The sequence below is a fragment of the Drosophila subobscura genome, chromosome A (assembly GCF_008121235.1).
Source record: "Drosophila subobscura isolate 14011-0131.10 chromosome A, UCBerk_Dsub_1.0, whole genome shotgun sequence".
NCBI classification, from domain to species: Eukaryota; Metazoa; Arthropoda; class Insecta; order Diptera; family Drosophilidae; genus Drosophila; species Drosophila subobscura.
The window spans coordinates 16,110,291-16,128,398 of record NC_048530.1 but is presented as its reverse complement, the minus strand read 5'-3'; the positions used below and the strand labels follow the sequence as shown (position 1 = coordinate 16,128,398).

At 46.0% G+C, this 18,108-nt stretch overlaps 2 protein-coding genes across 7 annotated transcripts; one reads left to right on the top strand and one right to left on the bottom strand.

Moving 5' to 3' along the window:
- Positions 1-49: 49 nt before the first annotated feature.
- Positions 50-2,855, bottom strand: LOC117900961 (DDB1- and CUL4-associated factor 7). Of its 2 annotated transcripts, none has more exons than XM_034811550.1 (7): positions 2,779-2,855; positions 2,310-2,448; positions 1,915-2,210; positions 1,665-1,857; positions 1,139-1,598; positions 891-1,072; positions 50-822 (listed from the first exon to the last, which is right to left on the bottom strand). In XM_034811550.1, exons 4-7 carry the CDS (start codon positions 1,853-1,855, stop codon positions 624-626), a joined length of 1,032 nt encoding a protein of 343 aa, XP_034667441.1. In that variant the 5' UTR covers positions 1,856-1,857; positions 1,915-2,210; positions 2,310-2,448; positions 2,779-2,855; the 3' UTR covers positions 50-623. The 2 variants fall into 2 exon arrangements, with proteins under 2 accessions (XP_034667441.1, XP_034667432.1); XM_034811541.1 differs by having other exon boundaries at positions 2,668-2,820.
- An 817-nt stretch (positions 2,856-3,672) lies between these two features.
- Positions 3,673-16,225, top strand: LOC117900898 (ubiquitin carboxyl-terminal hydrolase Usp2). Of its 5 annotated transcripts, XM_034811480.1 has the most exons (10): positions 3,673-3,787; positions 5,647-5,831; positions 5,897-6,469; positions 13,837-14,044; positions 14,388-14,534; positions 14,604-14,817; positions 14,881-15,203; positions 15,268-15,417; positions 15,499-15,577; positions 15,647-16,225. In XM_034811480.1, exons 3-10 carry the CDS (start codon positions 6,029-6,031, stop codon positions 15,717-15,719), a joined length of 1,635 nt encoding a protein of 544 aa, XP_034667371.1. In that variant the 5' UTR covers positions 3,673-3,787; positions 5,647-5,831; positions 5,897-6,028; the 3' UTR covers positions 15,720-16,225. The 5 variants fall into 5 exon arrangements, with proteins under 5 accessions (XP_034667371.1, XP_034667336.1, XP_034667355.1 ...); XM_034811445.1 differs by lacking the exons at positions 3,673-3,787; positions 5,647-5,831 and adding an exon at positions 10,562-13,085 and having other exon boundaries at positions 6,340-6,469; XM_034811454.1 differs by lacking the exons at positions 3,673-3,787; positions 5,647-5,831; positions 5,897-6,469 and adding exons at positions 10,938-11,822; positions 12,288-13,085.
- Positions 16,226-18,108: the final 1,883 nt, after the last annotated feature.

Genomic DNA, 18,108 nt, shown 5'->3' with positions numbered 1-18,108 from the left:
TTCTGTTTTTGTTTTGGGGAAAAACGAGGTAGGACATTGTTTGTTTTTGTTGTGTTTCTTTCCTTCATTTAAACAAAATGTTGCTTTGTCTCTGGTGAATCTTCTCTTAGATCTTTGCTTGATAATAATCATAATAAGCAGAGTGTTCAAGTGGGGTCTTGGGGGGTGGGGGCTGTTAAATAAACTACAGTTAGAAATACATATTTTGGTTATACCTTATAGATTCCCGACTTGCGTTATATTCTCGTACAATCAACTAAGCTAAGATAATCTTAAAATACATTCATAAATCGTTCAATCAGAGCGCGACGCTCCCTCCTCGCACCTAATCCACTTGGTCGTCTGTCTCGCTCTCTCTCTACCCCTCTTGCTCTCACTCGCTCGCTCGCTCTCGTTCGCTTTCTTTCTACACGGACCAAAGGGTTTTTTGAATCAAAAAAGTGTCGGGGGATGCGATTAAACGATCGAACATAAATCCGCTCTACCAACAGCAAGTGTGTCCGTGTGTGTGTGTCTTGTGTGTGGGTGTGATTCGACTGTGCGTTATTTTTAGCAATTAACATCCAAGTGCTTTCAGTGCCCACACAGCCAGGAGGCAGGTAGGCGGGGGACAAAATTGACTCTTAGACTCGGAGGATCTCGCACGCTTTGTTGTAGCAAATGGCTATCCAATCGGGCTGTGTGGCGCCCCATTGTATCTGATTGACTTCGCCCTCGGCAGCTGTATAGGCTAAAATTGGATCCTCGATTGCGCGTGGCATTTGTTGTATATCCCAGATCAGTGCTTGGTGATCATCACCGGCAGTGCAGATGTGACAGGAACTGCAAGACAATAACTCAGATTAGTGGCAAGCCCGGCTAGGGGTGGGGCAGGGGCGAAAGTGTTTTACCTATGCGGCGCCCACGCAATACCGTTGACGCACGCTCTGTGATTGCTCAGTCTTGCAACGGGTGTACAAGGAACACGAACATCTAAAATAATAACTTCGCACGAGTCCATGGCGACTGTGGCTAAGTAATTCGGATCCTGTTTGTTCCAAGCGAGACGCAGCAGCGCCGTGTGGGCAGGATCCTGCAAGGGAGCAAACAACTTGGGCATTCAATTCGATCCAAGTCGCACTCAACTCCTGCCACATACCTCATAAATAATGGTCGAATGCTCCAGATGCCTGAGATCGAACATGCGCACGGAACCATCGGCGCCCACGGATGCGAACATGTCCCGACCACCGCCGGCACGTGAGAATGCAATGTCATAGACCTCCTTGTCGTGTGCTATCAGCTGCGTCTTCACATGTCCCGCCACATAGACGCGTGCGTGCGGCTGTCCCGTCTCCAGGCCCCAAATGGTGCATGTTGTGTCTATCGATGAGGTGCCCACCAAATTGGGATCCACTTCGTTCCAGTCAAACGATGTCAGCGGTGCACAGAAGTCGCTGTTCTTGTTGTTATTCAGAACGCACTCAAGTCGTGTGTCCGGCTCCCCGGCACGCCAAACGCGCAAGTAATCACCGCTAGTGGCCAGCAAATCGGGATAAACGCCTTTCGAGTCCGGTATCCACATGATTTTTGTCGTCGGATATGGATGATCAAAGGTGCTGAATAAACAATTTGAGACTATTAATTAATTGTTCAACGGAGAGAGGGCAAGGCCAAAAGCCAACCTTTTAGCACTAAATTCGCTGGTGTCCTCGTCCAAGCTAATGATTTGCACTTTATTGTTGTATTCCTCAATGAAGCTGCCCAGGGCCAGGCGGAAACGCTTGTCCGGCCGCACGCTCCAGTTCATGGAGTAGAGGGGCCATGGTGCGAGATATTTGTAGATCTCCTTGCGTTTACCGGCCGTCGATGACATAACTGAAAGAGCATCATAAATGGGTCCATGTGCTTGGCCTGGTCTGGAGTTGAACTTACCTGAACAGTTTTTATTGAAATATGACAACGACTGAGAGAGAGAGAGAGAGAGATGCTGAGGAGAAGATGATGCTTCAGGTGTTGGTGCGGGGCTCAATCAATGCTCTGCCAAATGGTGTTCGTCGGTGTTCCCCCACAAGACTGTCGAAGATGGTGGGAGGGTCTGAGCCTGAGCGGGTGGTGTTGGTGGGCGACAGTTGACAATGGCAATGACGATGACGATGGCGATGGCAAGATGACGACACGAATCAAAAATTGCGAAAAATTAACAAAAAGCCAACGTGCACTTTGGTTTACTGCCAGAAACATGAAATAAAAATAACAATTAATATGAAATTCAATGCATTTGAAGAGTTTTCTGTTGTAGTTTGTGCTTAAAGTTGCATTTTTCTCACTTCATTTTGCCCGAGTAGTGTGTCGGCGGCGGCTCTGGCGACTGCAGTGTTGCCAGTTCAGCCTTTATCCGGCTAGAGTTTGTTGCTTGAATGTCCAACAAGCTGATTCGCTCAATTTGCAGCGGGCCAAGACGGGTAGCTGCAAAAGATATTTTAATATTAGTTTTTTGCGTATTTTACGAGCATGAGAATGCACCCCATGCCACTCCACTTCTCGCAATTTGCGGAAAATGTTCGCTATGCAGCTGAACATTCACCGAGTTGGCAACACTGAATGTAATGCGACGCGACAATTTGCGGCCTGCGATTTCAATTTGTTTATAGAATGAAAGGTGCGGGGAACCGCTGCAGGCACTACCTGACACGAGTGGCATCAGCGGTGCGGTGACATTGCTTTCCAATAACAAATCGTTTGGGCACAACAGCAAATTAATTGCATGCGAAATTGTATTAAGAAATTTTCACAGACCAGAGAAGAAATTTTCACTCAAAATGTATATACTAGAGATGTACTGTTCTATCGATACGTTGACGGGCCACAAGGGCGATGATTATAATAGCTAGATGGTGCTGGTATTGTTGATGTAGCAGGGGGGGTCATACTATCCGAAATAAAACTAATACAATCAGCTTTAAATAAATGTAACGCAATTTACGTTCTAATTGTATGTCCACAATGGGCACAGGACGATCGTTTATTTTTAGTTTTCACACACCTTGCAAATTCAATGATGGTATTGATAAGCTAAAAATATACCACATATTTCATGTAGAAATCATGTAGACTGTTTTGTTCATGCATGTAATGAACCAGGGTTCCTAGTGGAAATGTGGTATTTTAGAGTATTTTTTTATTTCCAGTATTTTTAAAGTCGTATGCGTCACCCTCTTGTCGAATGCGGCAATGTAGAAAATGTGTAGACTTTGTTAAAAATGCAAAGAATGAGGTAAAATGGAGTTTTTTCAAACTGCAGCTTCTACTAGCGATGTATAAAAAAAATACGGTGTAACTTGTTTTGAAAAGTACACATTTCCTCGTCAGGTGTCTCTTTTGCTAACTACACAAATATGTAGTTAGTATGTAGCAAGTTTGTAGTTTCCCTGTATGTTACCATGTAAAAATGTAAATTGTCTGAATGTTTGATGAAACCGATTTTGATTTAACCATATTTTATGAATAAACAACCAAGACTAGTAATTAAAGCCAGCAAATCTGTTAGGAAATTGATTAATTTATCGTAGAAAAGTATATAATCAGTGCCGAGGGAGATATTTTTCTAATAATCGTAAGCCGAATACCAAAATCGAGTAATATCAAGGCAAACACTTGACGAAGTGTGTGGGAAGACACACACACACACACAATTCATTCTCAGGCGCAGACCAGCCCGCTGCCCGTCCGAGGCTTTTATTTCGCGAATTTTATAAAATATACCCGCATTTTCTGTGGCTGTGCTGAAGAAAATCACAGATTTAAAGTAAATATTGCCGTGTAAATTGACCTGCTCGTTAAACTGTCATAGTGTAAAAAACAGGCAAATATTTAATATTGTTTTTTCTCTTCCCCTCGCGACCTCGATTGCTCGTGATATCTGCTTTGCGTTGTAATTATATTTTGCTCCCGCTCCTATTTTAGTCGTGCCCGCGATATGGTTTGTGCGGGGATCAGGAGGAGGTAGAAAAATTCACAATAGCAATCGTCACTTTTCCACTTTCCATTTTGAGAAAGATATTTTTTTTGACTTTGCGTAATTCGTACGTTGCCTGTGTGCCTATGTGAGTGAACGTTTGTGTCCCGCTCGGTTGTGTGTGTGGTGACTGTGTCGCCAATAGTGCTATCTTATTCGCTCGTATACGCTCAGCGGCGTTTTTACTACTGCTGTCCCTTATTCCCCGCTCCCCATTACCCGCTCACTCTACTCATTTCACTGTCAAACCGACAGCCCCAACACACAATAATTTCATGCGTGTGTGTGTGTGTGTATGTGTTTTTAAGCGCTTTTATAAATAGATTTATTTCGTTTCGTTTTATATTTTGTTGTTGTTTTAATATAAATATTTCGATTTTTGACGATTGCTGAAGCATTGAAAATGTATATTCAATCGAAAAGAAGCAGAAATGGCCAATTGGTGTGTAATTTAAACGTGGTAAACGCTTCGCCAAGAAAGTTTAGAATGTAATGTGCGTAAGAATGTGTGTTTGTGTGTGTGAACTTGAAGAATTTCATTTATTTTCTGTTCGAAAAGGCATTGCAGTGCGTGCCCGTGCATTTGTATGTGTATCCAATGGAAACGGGGCGCCTGAGTGTGTGTGAGTGTAAGTGTGTGAATGGGTTGTAGTTGTGTAGTATTTTATGAACGAAAGATCGATTTGATAGTGTGGCTATGTGTCGCGGCGGCCCATTTTATAATAGTTATGCCCTACCCCTACCCTATGGAAATTGGTGGGGAAATCATCGGTTTCCTCGGCTACAATGACATCGTGCGCGTTGTATTGCACTGTAGACAGCCTGGCGGCGTTACACATACACACGCACACACTCTCCGACACGTACAAATAACTTCATTTTAGTGTTACCGAATAAGGCTACGCACCCCCCTCGACATCAGGTTTTTAGTGACTGATCCAAACGGTACTGTTTGTTGTTGCGGTAAACAAGTGCCCCCCAGCTGATGATCGGCCTGTGTGTGTGTGCGGGTGATTGTGTGTAGTGTGGATTAGTAACTGTTTTTTTTTGTCAGTGTACCGCAAGGCCAACAATGCACAGGTGTTGCAAAAACATATGCAATTTTCGCGACATTTTCCCTAACAGCTAATTAATATTTAATTCATATAATGAATGTATTTTGCGGAAAAATCAATTTTCATGCAAAGATACATATAATCTGCATAGTCGTTAGTCGTTTCAGTGTAATGCACAAGTAAAGCTTGATAGCCTTGCCTTTTCACAAATATTGTAAACAGTTTTATGTACGAATATAAATGCGACACACCAGAAAACATAAATATCTGGCATACCTGGCTTTGGTTACCGTTTTTTTTTCGTAGCTGATTCTCCCGCCTTTCCTTCGATCTCTCTTCTTTTCTATCCATCTCTTGCTTGTCCTGTGTGGCGCGCTATCCCCTTTGCCGGTGTAAGGGACATACATATAACGGCATTAGTGAGAAGAGAGAAACAGAGATTTAACGGCGTGTCCATGGTACAGTTCGCAGCTGGACATAATTTTTGTTTAAACAAATAACTGAAATGCATTTGAAAAATGGAAATTTATCAGTTTTTTTTTTTCGTTTTAATATAAAACATAAATTGATTTGTGTGGCTTGATGTTTTTCCAGAATTTTGCATGTCGTCAGGAAACGATAAAGCGCACAGCGGAACAATGTAAGAAGCGCCATGCGTCAACAATAAAAAGTCCAAAAGTGGAGATATTGAGGATTGAAAACATCCAAACAATCGATGAAGCACGTCCTAAAAGGGATGCAAAACGAACACAAATAGTCTGGAAAACGGAATATACAAGGTGAGTGGGGAAGGATTGTTCCCTTTCTTCCGGATTGATCAATTGCTTATGGCGTTTTCTTTTAGCGACACTAAACACAAACAGATCAGCCACCACCCAAGAAGCAGCCAGGCAACGACGGCACGCACAGTCTGAGGAGCCCCGTCCAATCGCGATTCGATCGGATCATTGCTGCTGCTGCTTCTGCTGCTGCTAATATGCGTGTCATCGCGCCGCGTGGATCATCAACGTCAGCGGCGGGCAGCGGCAGTCTTTACGGCACATCGTCGTCGACCAGCGGCGGCAACGGCGCCGGCACCAGCAGCTCCAGCTCCGGTGCAACTGGTAGCGCTTCGGGTGGGGCCACCACAAACGGTTATTCGCGCTGCAACTCGTACTACGATCGCGGCAGCAGTCTCTCAAAGTTTCTGCCTACGTCAGTCTCGTCCTCAAGCTACAGCAGCGCCAGCAGCTACTATCCCAGCTCATATTCGGCCTCGTCCTATGCACCGCGTTCCACTCTGCACCGAAACAGCGTTGGATCCACGTCGTCGTCGTATCTAAGCGGAGGTTCAGGCTCAACCTCGTCCACCTATCGCACCAGTTCAGCGTACTTGAGCGGATCCACATATGATTCACCATCTTACGGCAGATATGGAGTGAGTTGATACATAGATTAAGCTTAATATATGGTTTTGGATACCTCCATACCCCTCTCCAACTAGCCCGAACGGTTCCCAGAATTGTGATCGGTTCCTACTTGAGTTTAATGTTCCATTGGTGGCTGATCTATCGGTTACCCTCTAGATATAGACACTTATCTATCTGTGTGCTGGGCATAAATCGACTCACACCAAATGTCCCCGACGCACTCCATTCATTTGTATCCCCCCCCGCCTCTTCACAATACCTTATTGTGTCCATAAGAATTCATGTGCCCATAAAGTCCGCCAGACTTGCCCTCTCAAGATTGTATTCTACGGAACACAGAAGCGTAAGGACCGATCATCCTTGCCTTAGACCTTAATTGTCTACTTCCTGACTTCTGGAGGGTGCAGAAGCTTAACAGCTCTACACTATAAGCCTACAAATGGAACCATCTTAAGCTCAGCAGGCAGCTGCAGTAGCGGCTGGCTATACATTCCAGTTTTTAAACAGTCATGGACTCAAGCTATACTGTACTGAAACACATCTCCACGCTAGTGGCTTAGATATAAGAGTAATCTCCTGAACTCCAAGTGGAAGCTCAACTATCGTCTGATTGATGAAATCGTTTGGAATCTTTGGCATTATCTCAAACGCTTTCATGGTAGAAGCGCGCCCCATTGTCCATTTCTCATTTGTGGTTGCTTTGTCATGAGTATATAGACCCCCTTTATGTATAAATATAGCTTCAACTACATATGGTATATTTATATACCGCTTGCGGTTGTTGGCATTTGCCTGCCTCAAAGAGTCATCCAGTCCAATGGTGCATTGATGCAGGGTGAGGCATTAGATCGTGGCAAGGAGGGGAGTGGAAGATCCCCAACTCACCTTGATCCCGGACTATAATCTCTCACTCACACATACACACACACACACAGACCACACACCCATGACTCATATTGTATGTGCAACCACACCCTAGTTTTGTGGTGATTCCGCTTCCCCTTTAGAAAACCCTTTTAGTGTTGGACTTTCACAGTTCCGATGGCATTTAGAAGTTTCATTTTTGGACGTTTTTTTCTTTTGCTGATTGTCGTTTTTGTGTTGTTTGTGATGTGTATTTTGTCATTGCAACAACAAATCACCAACTCACCACAGCCCACGATTCAAACGCCCACCCAGCCAGCCTGCCAGCTAGCCAGACACCTAGCCAAGCCATCCCACAGCCGTTTCACAACACACAACCCACACACACACACCCACACAGCCACACAGCCACATGAAAATGCAACAACATTTTATACGTGCGATAAAACACACTGGGACTGTTCGAGGTACACTAATAAACGGTAAGGCAGTTGCAGGGGGGGTGGGTCGAAAGAGAACGAGAAAAGGGAGCTGGCAAAAAAAAAGTATGCTACGTGGATGGCCAGCCAGCCAGCCAGGTGAGGCCTTACCTTATAATTAGTGTACCTCGAGGCAGAGTAGAGTAGCGGCGTCAATGGAATGCGTTCTGTGTGTACTCGTGCGCGCGCGTGTGTGTGTGTGTGTGTGTGTGTGCGAGTGGAGCCGAACCGAGTACGAGCCGCGCGAACCACTTGTTGGCAGCGATCCAACAACACCAACGAGAGCAAGGGAAACGGCAACAACTGTGTCATCCCCTTAAACTTGCTGTAAATGAAAATTCGCAATAAGGTTAATTGAATAGCATTGTCGTCATGTACATATGCAGCGTATACATATGTACATACATACATATGTATGTGTGTATATGTATGTATGTATGTCGATTGTTTGTCCGTCTGTCAATGGCCGACCGCCCGAAACAGCTTTGGAAATATTACCTTTGAAATATTTTCTTGAAAGTTGAATTTATATGTACAAGACTGTTCATATGTATGTATGTATGTATTTATGTACATATGTATATTTGACATAACTGTATGATGATTTTCACGCACAATGCATCGAAGTTGAGTGCAAGCGCAACATATGTACACACAAACACGTGATGCAGATCAGATGCTTTACCGTTTGAAAAGTGCTTAAGTTCAGTCATAGAAGCAAACATACAGCTATGTACACATGAATATGTACAAACCATTACAATTTGAACTTGGGCAACAAGATAAGCGTGGAGAGGGTGCGGCATACCCTTGTCATACATACTATGTGGCACCTCTTTTTCTTTCACGGTTCAGTCGAGCATTCATCGTTGCTGGTGGGAGTGGAGTTTTTGACCAACATTTTTTGAACCTCCTGTCATTTGGGATATTATTGAATATCGCATAGTCGTGTCCTTCCGACTATATAGCATAATTTTGTGCCTTTAATTTTGTTCCTTCTTATTTTTTTTATTGTGAATTTACTTTACTTTTTGAGTGTTACGTTTCCGTCTTCATTTTGTATAAATCAGGCATAAAGCTCATCATTGATGTATCTTTTATTTTTTGTTTTCTGTTACTTTTGACATTGGTTTATGTTGCGACACCATGAAACATGTCCACACTTGTTCACGTTACCGTTAACGTTATCGTTATCGTTACCGTTACTGCTACCTGCTACGATCCCAAAAACCACCATCGACTCTCTCTCTCTCTCGCTCATTGAAAATCGACACACTTGTAAATGTTTCGCCCAACCACCAACAACAAAAACAAAATTCGAAACGAAACTGAAACGAAAAGTTGCCGCGCAAGACAGCAAAAGGATCCGTAACCGGTGCAGGATCAGCCACTATTGGCGAGAGTGGATTGAAGAAGAACGATTATGGATTGCGGCGTGAGGCCAAGAAACCACCGACCAGTGGCGGTGGCAGCAACAGCAGCAGCAGCTACGGCGAGAATGCCACTAGCAATGGGCACTCGAAACGCCTGTCCAGCTCATCCTCATCACCATCCCTAGCACGTTTAGTGGCCACATCGGGGCTGGACATGTACGAAAAGTACAGTCCGGCCAACTATAAACCCAACTGTGAACCGTCGTCACGTTCCAGATCGGGGCTCAGTGAGACGCCGTCGGGCGATGTGGATGGCAATGGAAATGGCAATGATTCGAGCACTTGCACGGTGACCCTGGACCGACCTCGGACCAGCCGCTACAGCCGGCTCTACAGCAGCAGCAGCGATGCTGGCGAGTCAACGCCAGCCACCAGCACAGGGACAGCAGCCTCATCGCGGCTGGGACAGCGCAGCGGCTCGGGTCGGTTCACATTGAGCAGCAGCAACAGCAGCGGGGATGTGCCCACGGCCACCTTTACACTCAGAAGCAACAGAACGCGGCGCAGCATTGCGGATGCATCGTCAGCAGCAGGAGAGACAGCAGCAGCAGCAACAGCCGCAGCAACGCCAACGCCACCGCCGCCGCCACCACCTCCTCCGCCGACGGCATCAAGATCAATCAATGGTCATGGGTCGGACAGCAATGGACTGGACGCCAAGCTCAATGGGCTGTCGCTGCTATCGACATCACCGAAGCGTAATGCCATCTACGAGAGTCGCAGTGGGAGTAGCGTGCGAGCGGCACTTGACACGACAGATGATGCCGGGGTGGACGCGGAGGAGGCGGACAACAATGGCGATGTGAGCGCGACGGCTACATTCAAGTTAACGGATAACGGCAGCAAGGTAAAATATCGATATGTGGCGATGCAGCGACAAGACTGCCCCCAGAAAAATTGAACGCCCGACTAATCGCATGGCCTGCCAAATAAATCCGATATACCCAAGCGAATATCGATAACAAAAACAGAGCCCCCCTAACCCTGAATTTGTGTGAGTGTGTGTGAATGCCGCAACACAAACAAAACACTCGCAAGCCAACGCCAATGCCAAAGCCAATCCCCGCACTGCAATCACTTCCCTCCCCCAGTCCAAGTGCCATCTCCAATCAATCGAATCAGCCCCAATCCATTGCTTGCACATCGATACATGCGTTATTTCTGGTATTTTTTAGTATTTCATTTGCATTTTCATTTCATTTGATTCGAGTTTGAGTTTGAAAACTTGTGATTGATTTCTCTCTCTCTCTCTCCCTCTCTCTGTGCCTAAGGCCCACCGCCGCCGCCGCCATTTAATCCAATTTACATTTTTATGTATTTTTAGCGAAACTCTTGCAGATTGCGCCCCTTCTAACTCACTTAACCAAAAGCAAAAGCAAAGCAAAAGCAAAAGCAACTCCCAAAAACTCAACTAAATCGAACTACCGAATATCGCAAAAACACAACAATAACTAACCTCAGAAACGCTGACTAACACCCGCAAGCCCAAGAACCCGCAAGCTACCCCAATCAAGCCCCAGTTCAGTCCTGTCCTGTCCAGTGCTGTATAACGTCCCAGCAATTGCTACACGACTAAGGAGTAGGCCTAGGAATAGGACACGAAGTAGGCTAGAAGAGTTTCAGCCGTTAGTCTACAGTTGGTTCTCTCTCTCTCCCTCTCTCTCTCTCTCTCTCTGTCTCTGTGTGTTTACAAAGTAGCCTGTGATTTCTGCAAATTTAAGGTCCCCTTTCGTTTAGGCCTCAAAGTCAGTCAAAACTCAGCAATACTAAACTCGAGAAATGAAACTTAAATAAAAAACACACAGACAGCAGCAGTATTCCAGGCAGATTGGACACGAATCTGTAAGTGTAGTGAGCGGGAGAGTATCCCAGAGTATGCAGACAAGACTGCCCGCTGATGTTGAATGATGTTAGACAATAAGAAGAACAGAGGTTTCCACAAGACTCCAGCAACCAGACTGCAACGTGGAGGTGAGCCAGCATTATTAGCACTAGCAACACCATCCGCAGCAGCAGCAGCAGTAGCGACAGGTGCATCCACAGTAGCCGCAACCCATCAGCTGGGAGGAGGAAGAACAGCCACCACTGGTGGCATAACAGTGGCAGCCGGTAAAGGTGCAGGCAGCACAAAGCGTGGCATCAATCATATCACGGCGCGTGGCAAGGACAGTAAATCAAAGAATTACACGGTAGCAGGCATACCGGCCGGTGTGGCACGGGGACAAGGCAAACACGGCTCATCATCGGCAGCTGCAGGAGCAGGAGCAGGAGCAGCAGGAGTGGCAGGAGCAGGAGCAGGAGCAGGAGTTGGCCGCTCAGTGACAACGGGTACAGCGTGCGGCAATCCCGTGCGTACGGCCAATCAGCGTTACTTTCTGGTGCCCAACTTCAAGGATTCCACATTCCTCAAGGACGAGTGCGCGCTGGCCCTTGCCCTGGTAACGGGCGCGAGTGCGGGTGCCGGCAAATCAAAAGCAACGACCCACGGCAAGCAGCGCTCCCGTGTGGGTGAGGACAACAAGAACAATAATAACCAGAACCAGCACCAGAACCAGCACCAGAGCAGCAGCAACAGCAGCAGCCATCAGCAGCACAGGGCACACGGCCATGTGGCAGAAGGTGGAGGAGGAGGAGGAGCATTGAGTGACATGCCACGTCCGCCCGTGTTCAATGGCAATCAACAGGCGGCAACAGCAGCGACGACGACGACGACGTCGAGAATCACCAGCAACGGGGGACACAAGCACGGCCACAGAACCACTGGCGCCCAGGAGCAACAGCTAACGCCGGCACAGAAGGTGGCGCTGGCCTTGCAGGCCACAGCCACTGCAGCAGGTACAGGCAGGAATCTACTGAAGCTAAAGCCACTACCCTTTGGCAGCAGCTCCAATAATAATAATAATAATATTAACAACAACAGCAGTCACGGCTACGCCAGCCAAACGAACATGAACGGACACAATAACAACAACGGCGGAGGCAGCGGCAGCGGCAGCATCAATGGCAGCAACAACAACATGCAACGCGGACCGAAAGTGAAGCAGCAGCTGAAGCAGGAGGTGCAGCAGCAGCAGCAGCAACTGCAAGACGATGACATCAGCTACATAGACAGCGATGATACGCCACCTCCCTCCACATCAGCAGCGGCCAAAGTGGCAGCAGGAGCCAGCGATCCGATGTTCCGCAACCGTCCGAGATCCACAATTATCACATCCCATTCCAACTTTGCCGCCAGCTTGGAGAAGTTCAACAACCCAAAGCTGGTCAATGGCACACCACCAGCGGTGGCGGCAGGCAAGCGCACAGCATCCACAGTGTTGTCCAGCAATGCGCGTCGCTACGGCATCGATTCGGTTAGCATTAAGGCATCGATTGAGAAGTTCAACAACTTGAGCTGCCAGAAGCAGCGGCAGGGTAAGGAGGCGGCCACATCGCATGCCAGAGGCGCCCTGCCACGTGGTGGCCACATAGCGCATACCTCGTCCATTGGGAGCAGTGGAAATTTGCAACAGCATCGCTACAGCGGTGATCTGGAAAATGTACGCTTGTCGGCGGGCCACAGCAGTTCCCTGACACGGGCCGCCTATCGCACCACGGCGCCCATGAATTGTGTTCTCGCCGCACCCACATTGCCGCCAGCCGTGCAGCCTGTTCCGGTGTCGTTAAATTCTCAGGTAAACGACACCAAGACACAATCAAGCACGGCAACAGCAGCAGCAGCAACAACAGCGACCGCAGTTTCCGCTTCCTCCGCCGGTTTGTCGTCATCATCGTCGTCTTCCGTCGTATCCACAGCCACGGCAACGGTCACGGTCACCGTGACGGGCTCAGCGACAGCCAACGATAGTGTAAGTCGTCCTCCGTCTGGCAGGGCTCCTTTCAAGGTGCACCTTCCCCACCGACCCCCCACCCAACACACACACACACACACGCAGTCCGAGGCATTTTGCAGTCGAGTACAGTACAGTTTTTGTTCAGTTTCTCTCTCTCTCTCTCTCTCTTACACTCTTCTTCTTCGCTCTCTAGCGCGCTCTCTCTCTCTCTCTCTTTCTCTCTCTCGCCATTCCGTTTAGTTTTATATGATTTGTGCCGGGCTAGAATTTGTTGTCGCTAGAAAACATTCGAAAACATTCAAACAATTTGCATTTTATTCATTATCCTTCGCCCCGATCGCCCTCGCTTGCACCTTAGTTGCCCTTACACCTCATATTTGTTATTATAATTATTATTGTTGCTATTTTGTTACTGTGTCTGTCGTTTGTTCGCTACGTTTTGGTTTGTTCTCTGTTTTTATTGCCATACAAGCCCCCGCATGCTATGAAAGTCACCACAAAGCCACACACAAACTCACCTCATTAAGTGTAGACCACAACCACCTGTCACTCACCCTGCCACATTAGAATTATTATAATTATATTATTGTTATCGTTTAACTCCCCTAACTGCTCGATTGCTAACTGTGCTTTGATTATAGTTAATCGATAACTAATCGACTCGCCTTCGATTGTCAACTGCCTGCTCTCTGGACAGTTGCCAATCGACGCCGACTTTTGGACACAAAATATCAATCCAACTAATATCGCTATCGCTTCTCTGTAGGCCAGAAATGTCAGCAGCACCAGGAGTGTGCTGCCGCCCGTGTCGCCAACACCCAGCCGCTACTGGGATCGGGACAGCGGCAACTCCACCACCAGCACCAGTCGCCAGTACTCATCTTCCAATTCGTCAGCTCTGAGCGGCAGCAGCAAGTACAACACCGATGAGGGTTATCGGAGCTCGACGAGTGCGCGGGAAGAGAAGGCAGAAGGTGGGTTGAAAACGGACTGTGGGGTTTGTGTCTAAGATAAGGGAACAAACAGGAGGCTGTGAGGGGAACAAAATCAAGCGTAGAAAAACCTCAATCGAGTTCCCCCGATTTGTATCTAAATTTTGAGTCTACATTTTGAACTTTACAAATAAGGGGCAGAGCAACGAGGCAGTAAATACCCAGGGGAAGCGAAGAGCCGAATGCCATTGCTGAAGCGCAACAGAAGCACCCAGCAGCCATCCGATGTATCCGAATTGGGGAGTGCCACACGCCACTGCCGCACGATCGCACTATCACTATCAAGTGTCATTAATCTATACCGTTTCCGAATGCTATTCCACAGGTTTGTGCGGCCTGAGAAATATCGGAAATACATGTTTCATGAACTCGGTCATACAGTGCCTGAGCCACACGACTGAGCTGACACGCTTTCTGCGCACACATCATGGCTCGCGCACCTCTGCCACCAAGGATCAGCTAATACTCCTCGGTGGGTGCAAGCAAAAACTAATTGTAGACCATTTCTATAAGCTAATTGCTGGCCATTTCTTTGCTGTAGAATTTGCCAAACTCATCCAGGAGATGTGGACATCAAGCGTGCACACCGTTACCCCCATGGACCTCAAGCGGGCCTTCTCTGCCAAGCATCGCATGTACAGTGATTACAATCAGCAGGATGCGCAGGAGTTTCTGCGCTTCTTTCTCGATTCACTGCACTCGGCCCTCAACTCGGGCATCAAGGGCGAAACACTCAATATTGATGATAATCTCAGGTTTGTACTCGGCTCTACGCAGATCTTCCCTCCACAACTAATCCTTTATCCACTTACCTGCAGTGACAATAAGAAGGCCGATCTAACCTGGGAGTGGTATACGAGGCATGAGAACTCCTTGGTGCGCGATCTGTTTGTGGGACAACTGAAGAGCACTCTGAAGTGCACGACATGCGGCAACACGAGCGTCACCTTCGATCCATTCTGGGACTTGAGCGTGCCGCTGCCCTCCTCAACGCGCTGCAAGCTGGAGGCCTGCCTGGATCTGTTCATACGCGAGGAGATACTCGATGGCGATGAGATGCCCACATGCTCCAAGTGCAAGACGCGACGAAAATGCACCAAAAGCTTCACCATTCAACGTTTCCCCAAATATCTTGTCATACGTGAGTCGAAGAGTCGAAACCCAAACAAGAGAATTGTCGCTGAGCCAAATTGTTCTTCTCTCAGATCTAAAACGCTTCTCGGAAACGCGCTGGAGCAAGCTATCGAATATTGTTGAGTTCCCCACGGCTGATCGCGACCTCAATATGGCATCCTACGGCGCCAACTCCAACTCGAATGTGCATTACTCGCTCTACGCGATATCCAATCATATGGGTGAGTGGCAAAGAAGTTAGTCAGAGGCGGAGTCAGGGTCTCACGTGTCTTTCTTTCTTTTTGTCTCCTTTTTGTGGCCAGGCTCAACGGCTGGCGGTCATTATACGGCGCTCTGCAAGCATCCAGTTTCACGCAAGTGGCACGAGTTCAACGATAATATGTAAGTGCAGGCAGTCTGCAGGCATCCGCCCAGCCACTCACTCTCACTCACTCTCTCTTCTCTCTGCAGCGTGAGCGATTCCGTGTCCGAAAACTTTCTCGTTTCATCCAGTGCTTATATACTTTTCTACGAGCGTTCGTAGGACTCAGTGCTCAGTTCAAACGGAGTCCTTGGTCTGTGTGGCGGTGGCCACAGGGCAGGGAAAGAGCAGGCAGCGGGGACAACGACAGCAGCAACCGCAGATCAAGGAGGGCACGGGGACAGCTGCAATTCCCTCCCAAAGAATTGCAACTAAACTTAACAATTTTACTTAAGAAAGCGACAAAAAAATTGATGAGGAATTCAAGAACACAAAAAACTCAAGCGAGCCTGTGCCCCGGCCCAGCAGTTCCCTTCCTCCCCCCCTCTGAATGGTTACCCGTAGTGTAGCGGATAATTAGCGACAATTAGTGTACATAAAAAACTCGGAACTTCGTGGCCTGAAAAGCGGTAAAAAAAAACTAAAAGGAAAAACAAAACAAAAACAATTCGGTTCAAGAACATACAAAGAAAAAAAAGAAAAAACAACTTTCGGCAAACTAATCCCCAGTGCAATGAACTCACAAGCCAATCAACCTCCTTAAGAACAACTAAAAACTAAAAAAAAAATAAAAGTGAAAGTAAATTAAGTACACAAAAAAAAAACCCATCACTCGAGTGTGTGTTTCGATATTTCTTTGGTGTGAATGTTATTATTGGTTTGCCGGGAGCTATGTCCATGTGGTTGTGTGTAAAGAAAAAGAAAAACTTAAAAATAATAATGTTAAAAATGAATGGAAAGGAAAGAGAGAAAAAGAAACACCAAAACTTAAAGTGAAAACTAGTTCTATATAATTAAAAATTCGTCTTTTGTGTGCAATATATTTCATCTAGACAAAGAGCAACAACACCAATACTACTTAACGATAAACGCGATTAAACGATAACCGATAACAGATAACTGACAACTGAATTGGAGTGGAAGGGAGTGTAATCGCCGTCGCACCATTGCAAGTCACTTAATAAAAAAAACAAAAACTAAACACTAACTTCAATTTAAATTAAAGCTACGAGCTACAAACGGCTTTTTAGACACTAAGAGTAAACCCCACAAATAATAATTTAGTTTTGAAGCATAAAAGCGGAGAAGGGAAACAACGCAAAACGTGAAGCCTGAGAGACGGCTGCATTGTGAAAACGTACTTATGATAAATGCTAAATATTAGTCAAATTAAACAACAACAGCAACACCAACACCAAAACGAAAGGACAGAAAGAAAGAACAAGAGAACAACACCAAAAACATCAAAACATGTTCCAACTTTTGTGTTAGGCAACCGATCACCTGGGGACCTAACCGGGTGTTTATTTTTTTTGTTTGTTTTTGGGTCAGCGTAACACCAGAACTAGTCTCAAAAAAGCTGTATGCAAAGCGAAAGGAACTACTTAAGGCCGGCGTCTAATAATTAACTCAAATTTTGTTGAATCTTGTGCGTATTTTCTAGTTTAAGTGAAGGAAAACTTGACACCTGCCCCTGCCCCATCTCCACTACGTCCTTGCCCACGATAACCCCAGCAAAAACCGAACCGAACCGAACAGAACCGAACCAATCAATCAATCAACCAGCCAAGAAATACTTGCTATACATTACATATACATTATATACTTTTTGTTGCCTATATATTGTTTTTATACCTACACATTTATGAGATATATATTATGTAAATTATTTATTTATTGTATTTATTGTAAATGATATATATATTAACCAACACACACACACACACATAAACAGACTGCGACAGTGTACGAGTAAATATGTGTACATAACTCAACTTGTTTCCAGCCTAAACAAAAAACCAGAAACAAAAGCTAAACCAATGTGCAATAAGCCAGCCACGACCCACACACACACACACACACACACACACACACAAAAACAAATTGATGGAAATGCAACGTAAAATACCAATAAAAATGGGAAAACAAGAAGACACATTATTTATTTATTTGTAAATGAGAACAAAGAAGAAGAAACATTAAGAAAGAGCAACCTACTATAAATATATATTTTTTCTGGCTTAACTATTAGTTAAAATTATAATTGTTGGATATTTTACTAACGTTAAAAAAATGCAAACAAAACAAACGCAAAGAAGGCAAACAAAAAAAAAACAACTGGAGAAAAAAACGAAAAATAAAATGCAAAAATAAAAATACATTTGAATCCTTTCTTTTGGGCGCGCATCTCTACACCGCAAGACAGAGACGTCATGAGACTCATCGATAGCTAAGTAGTGTTGGTAAATGGCTCCGGTGCACTGTCATCGATCCTCAGCTAAACAAATTGTTGGTTGTACTTTCAAAGCACATTTCTGGAGCTTCGCGGGGACAACAGCAACAAACGACAGCAAATATTTATAGCGCCCAACCCACCCCACACTGATTTTCCAATGAGGTTTTTATGTGGCTAGCTTTAACATTAACAATCGAATTCGGGCCAGGGCTCCAC

What these genes read in the sequence shown, in the direction of transcription:
- LOC117900898 (XM_034811445.1), top strand. Translation starts at nt 11,142, where the DNA reads ATGATGTTAGACAATAAGAAGAACAGAGGTTTCCACAAGACTCCAGCA. An exon ending in GGATCAGCTAATACTCCTCG is followed by an intron (nt 14,535 to 14,603) that starts GTGGGTGCAAGC and finishes TCTTTGCTGTAG; the next exon opens with AATTTGCCAAACTCATCCAG. An exon ending in CCCCAAATATCTTGTCATAC is followed by an intron (nt 15,204 to 15,267) that starts GTGAGTCGAAGA and finishes TTCTTCTCTCAG; the next exon opens with ATCTAAAACGCTTCTCGGAA.
- LOC117900961 (XM_034811550.1), bottom strand. Translation starts at nt 1,855, where the DNA reads ATGTCATCGACGGCCGGTAAACGCAAGGAGATCTACAAATATCTCGCA. An exon ending in ATTCGACCATTATTTATGAG is followed by an intron (nt 1,073 to 1,138) that starts GTATGTGGCAGG and finishes GCTCCCTTGCAG; the next exon opens with GATCCTGCCCACACGGCGCT. An exon ending in ATTGCGTGGGCGCCGCATAG is followed by an intron (nt 823 to 890) that starts GTAAAACACTTT and finishes ATTGTCTTGCAG; the next exon opens with TTCCTGTCACATCTGCACTG.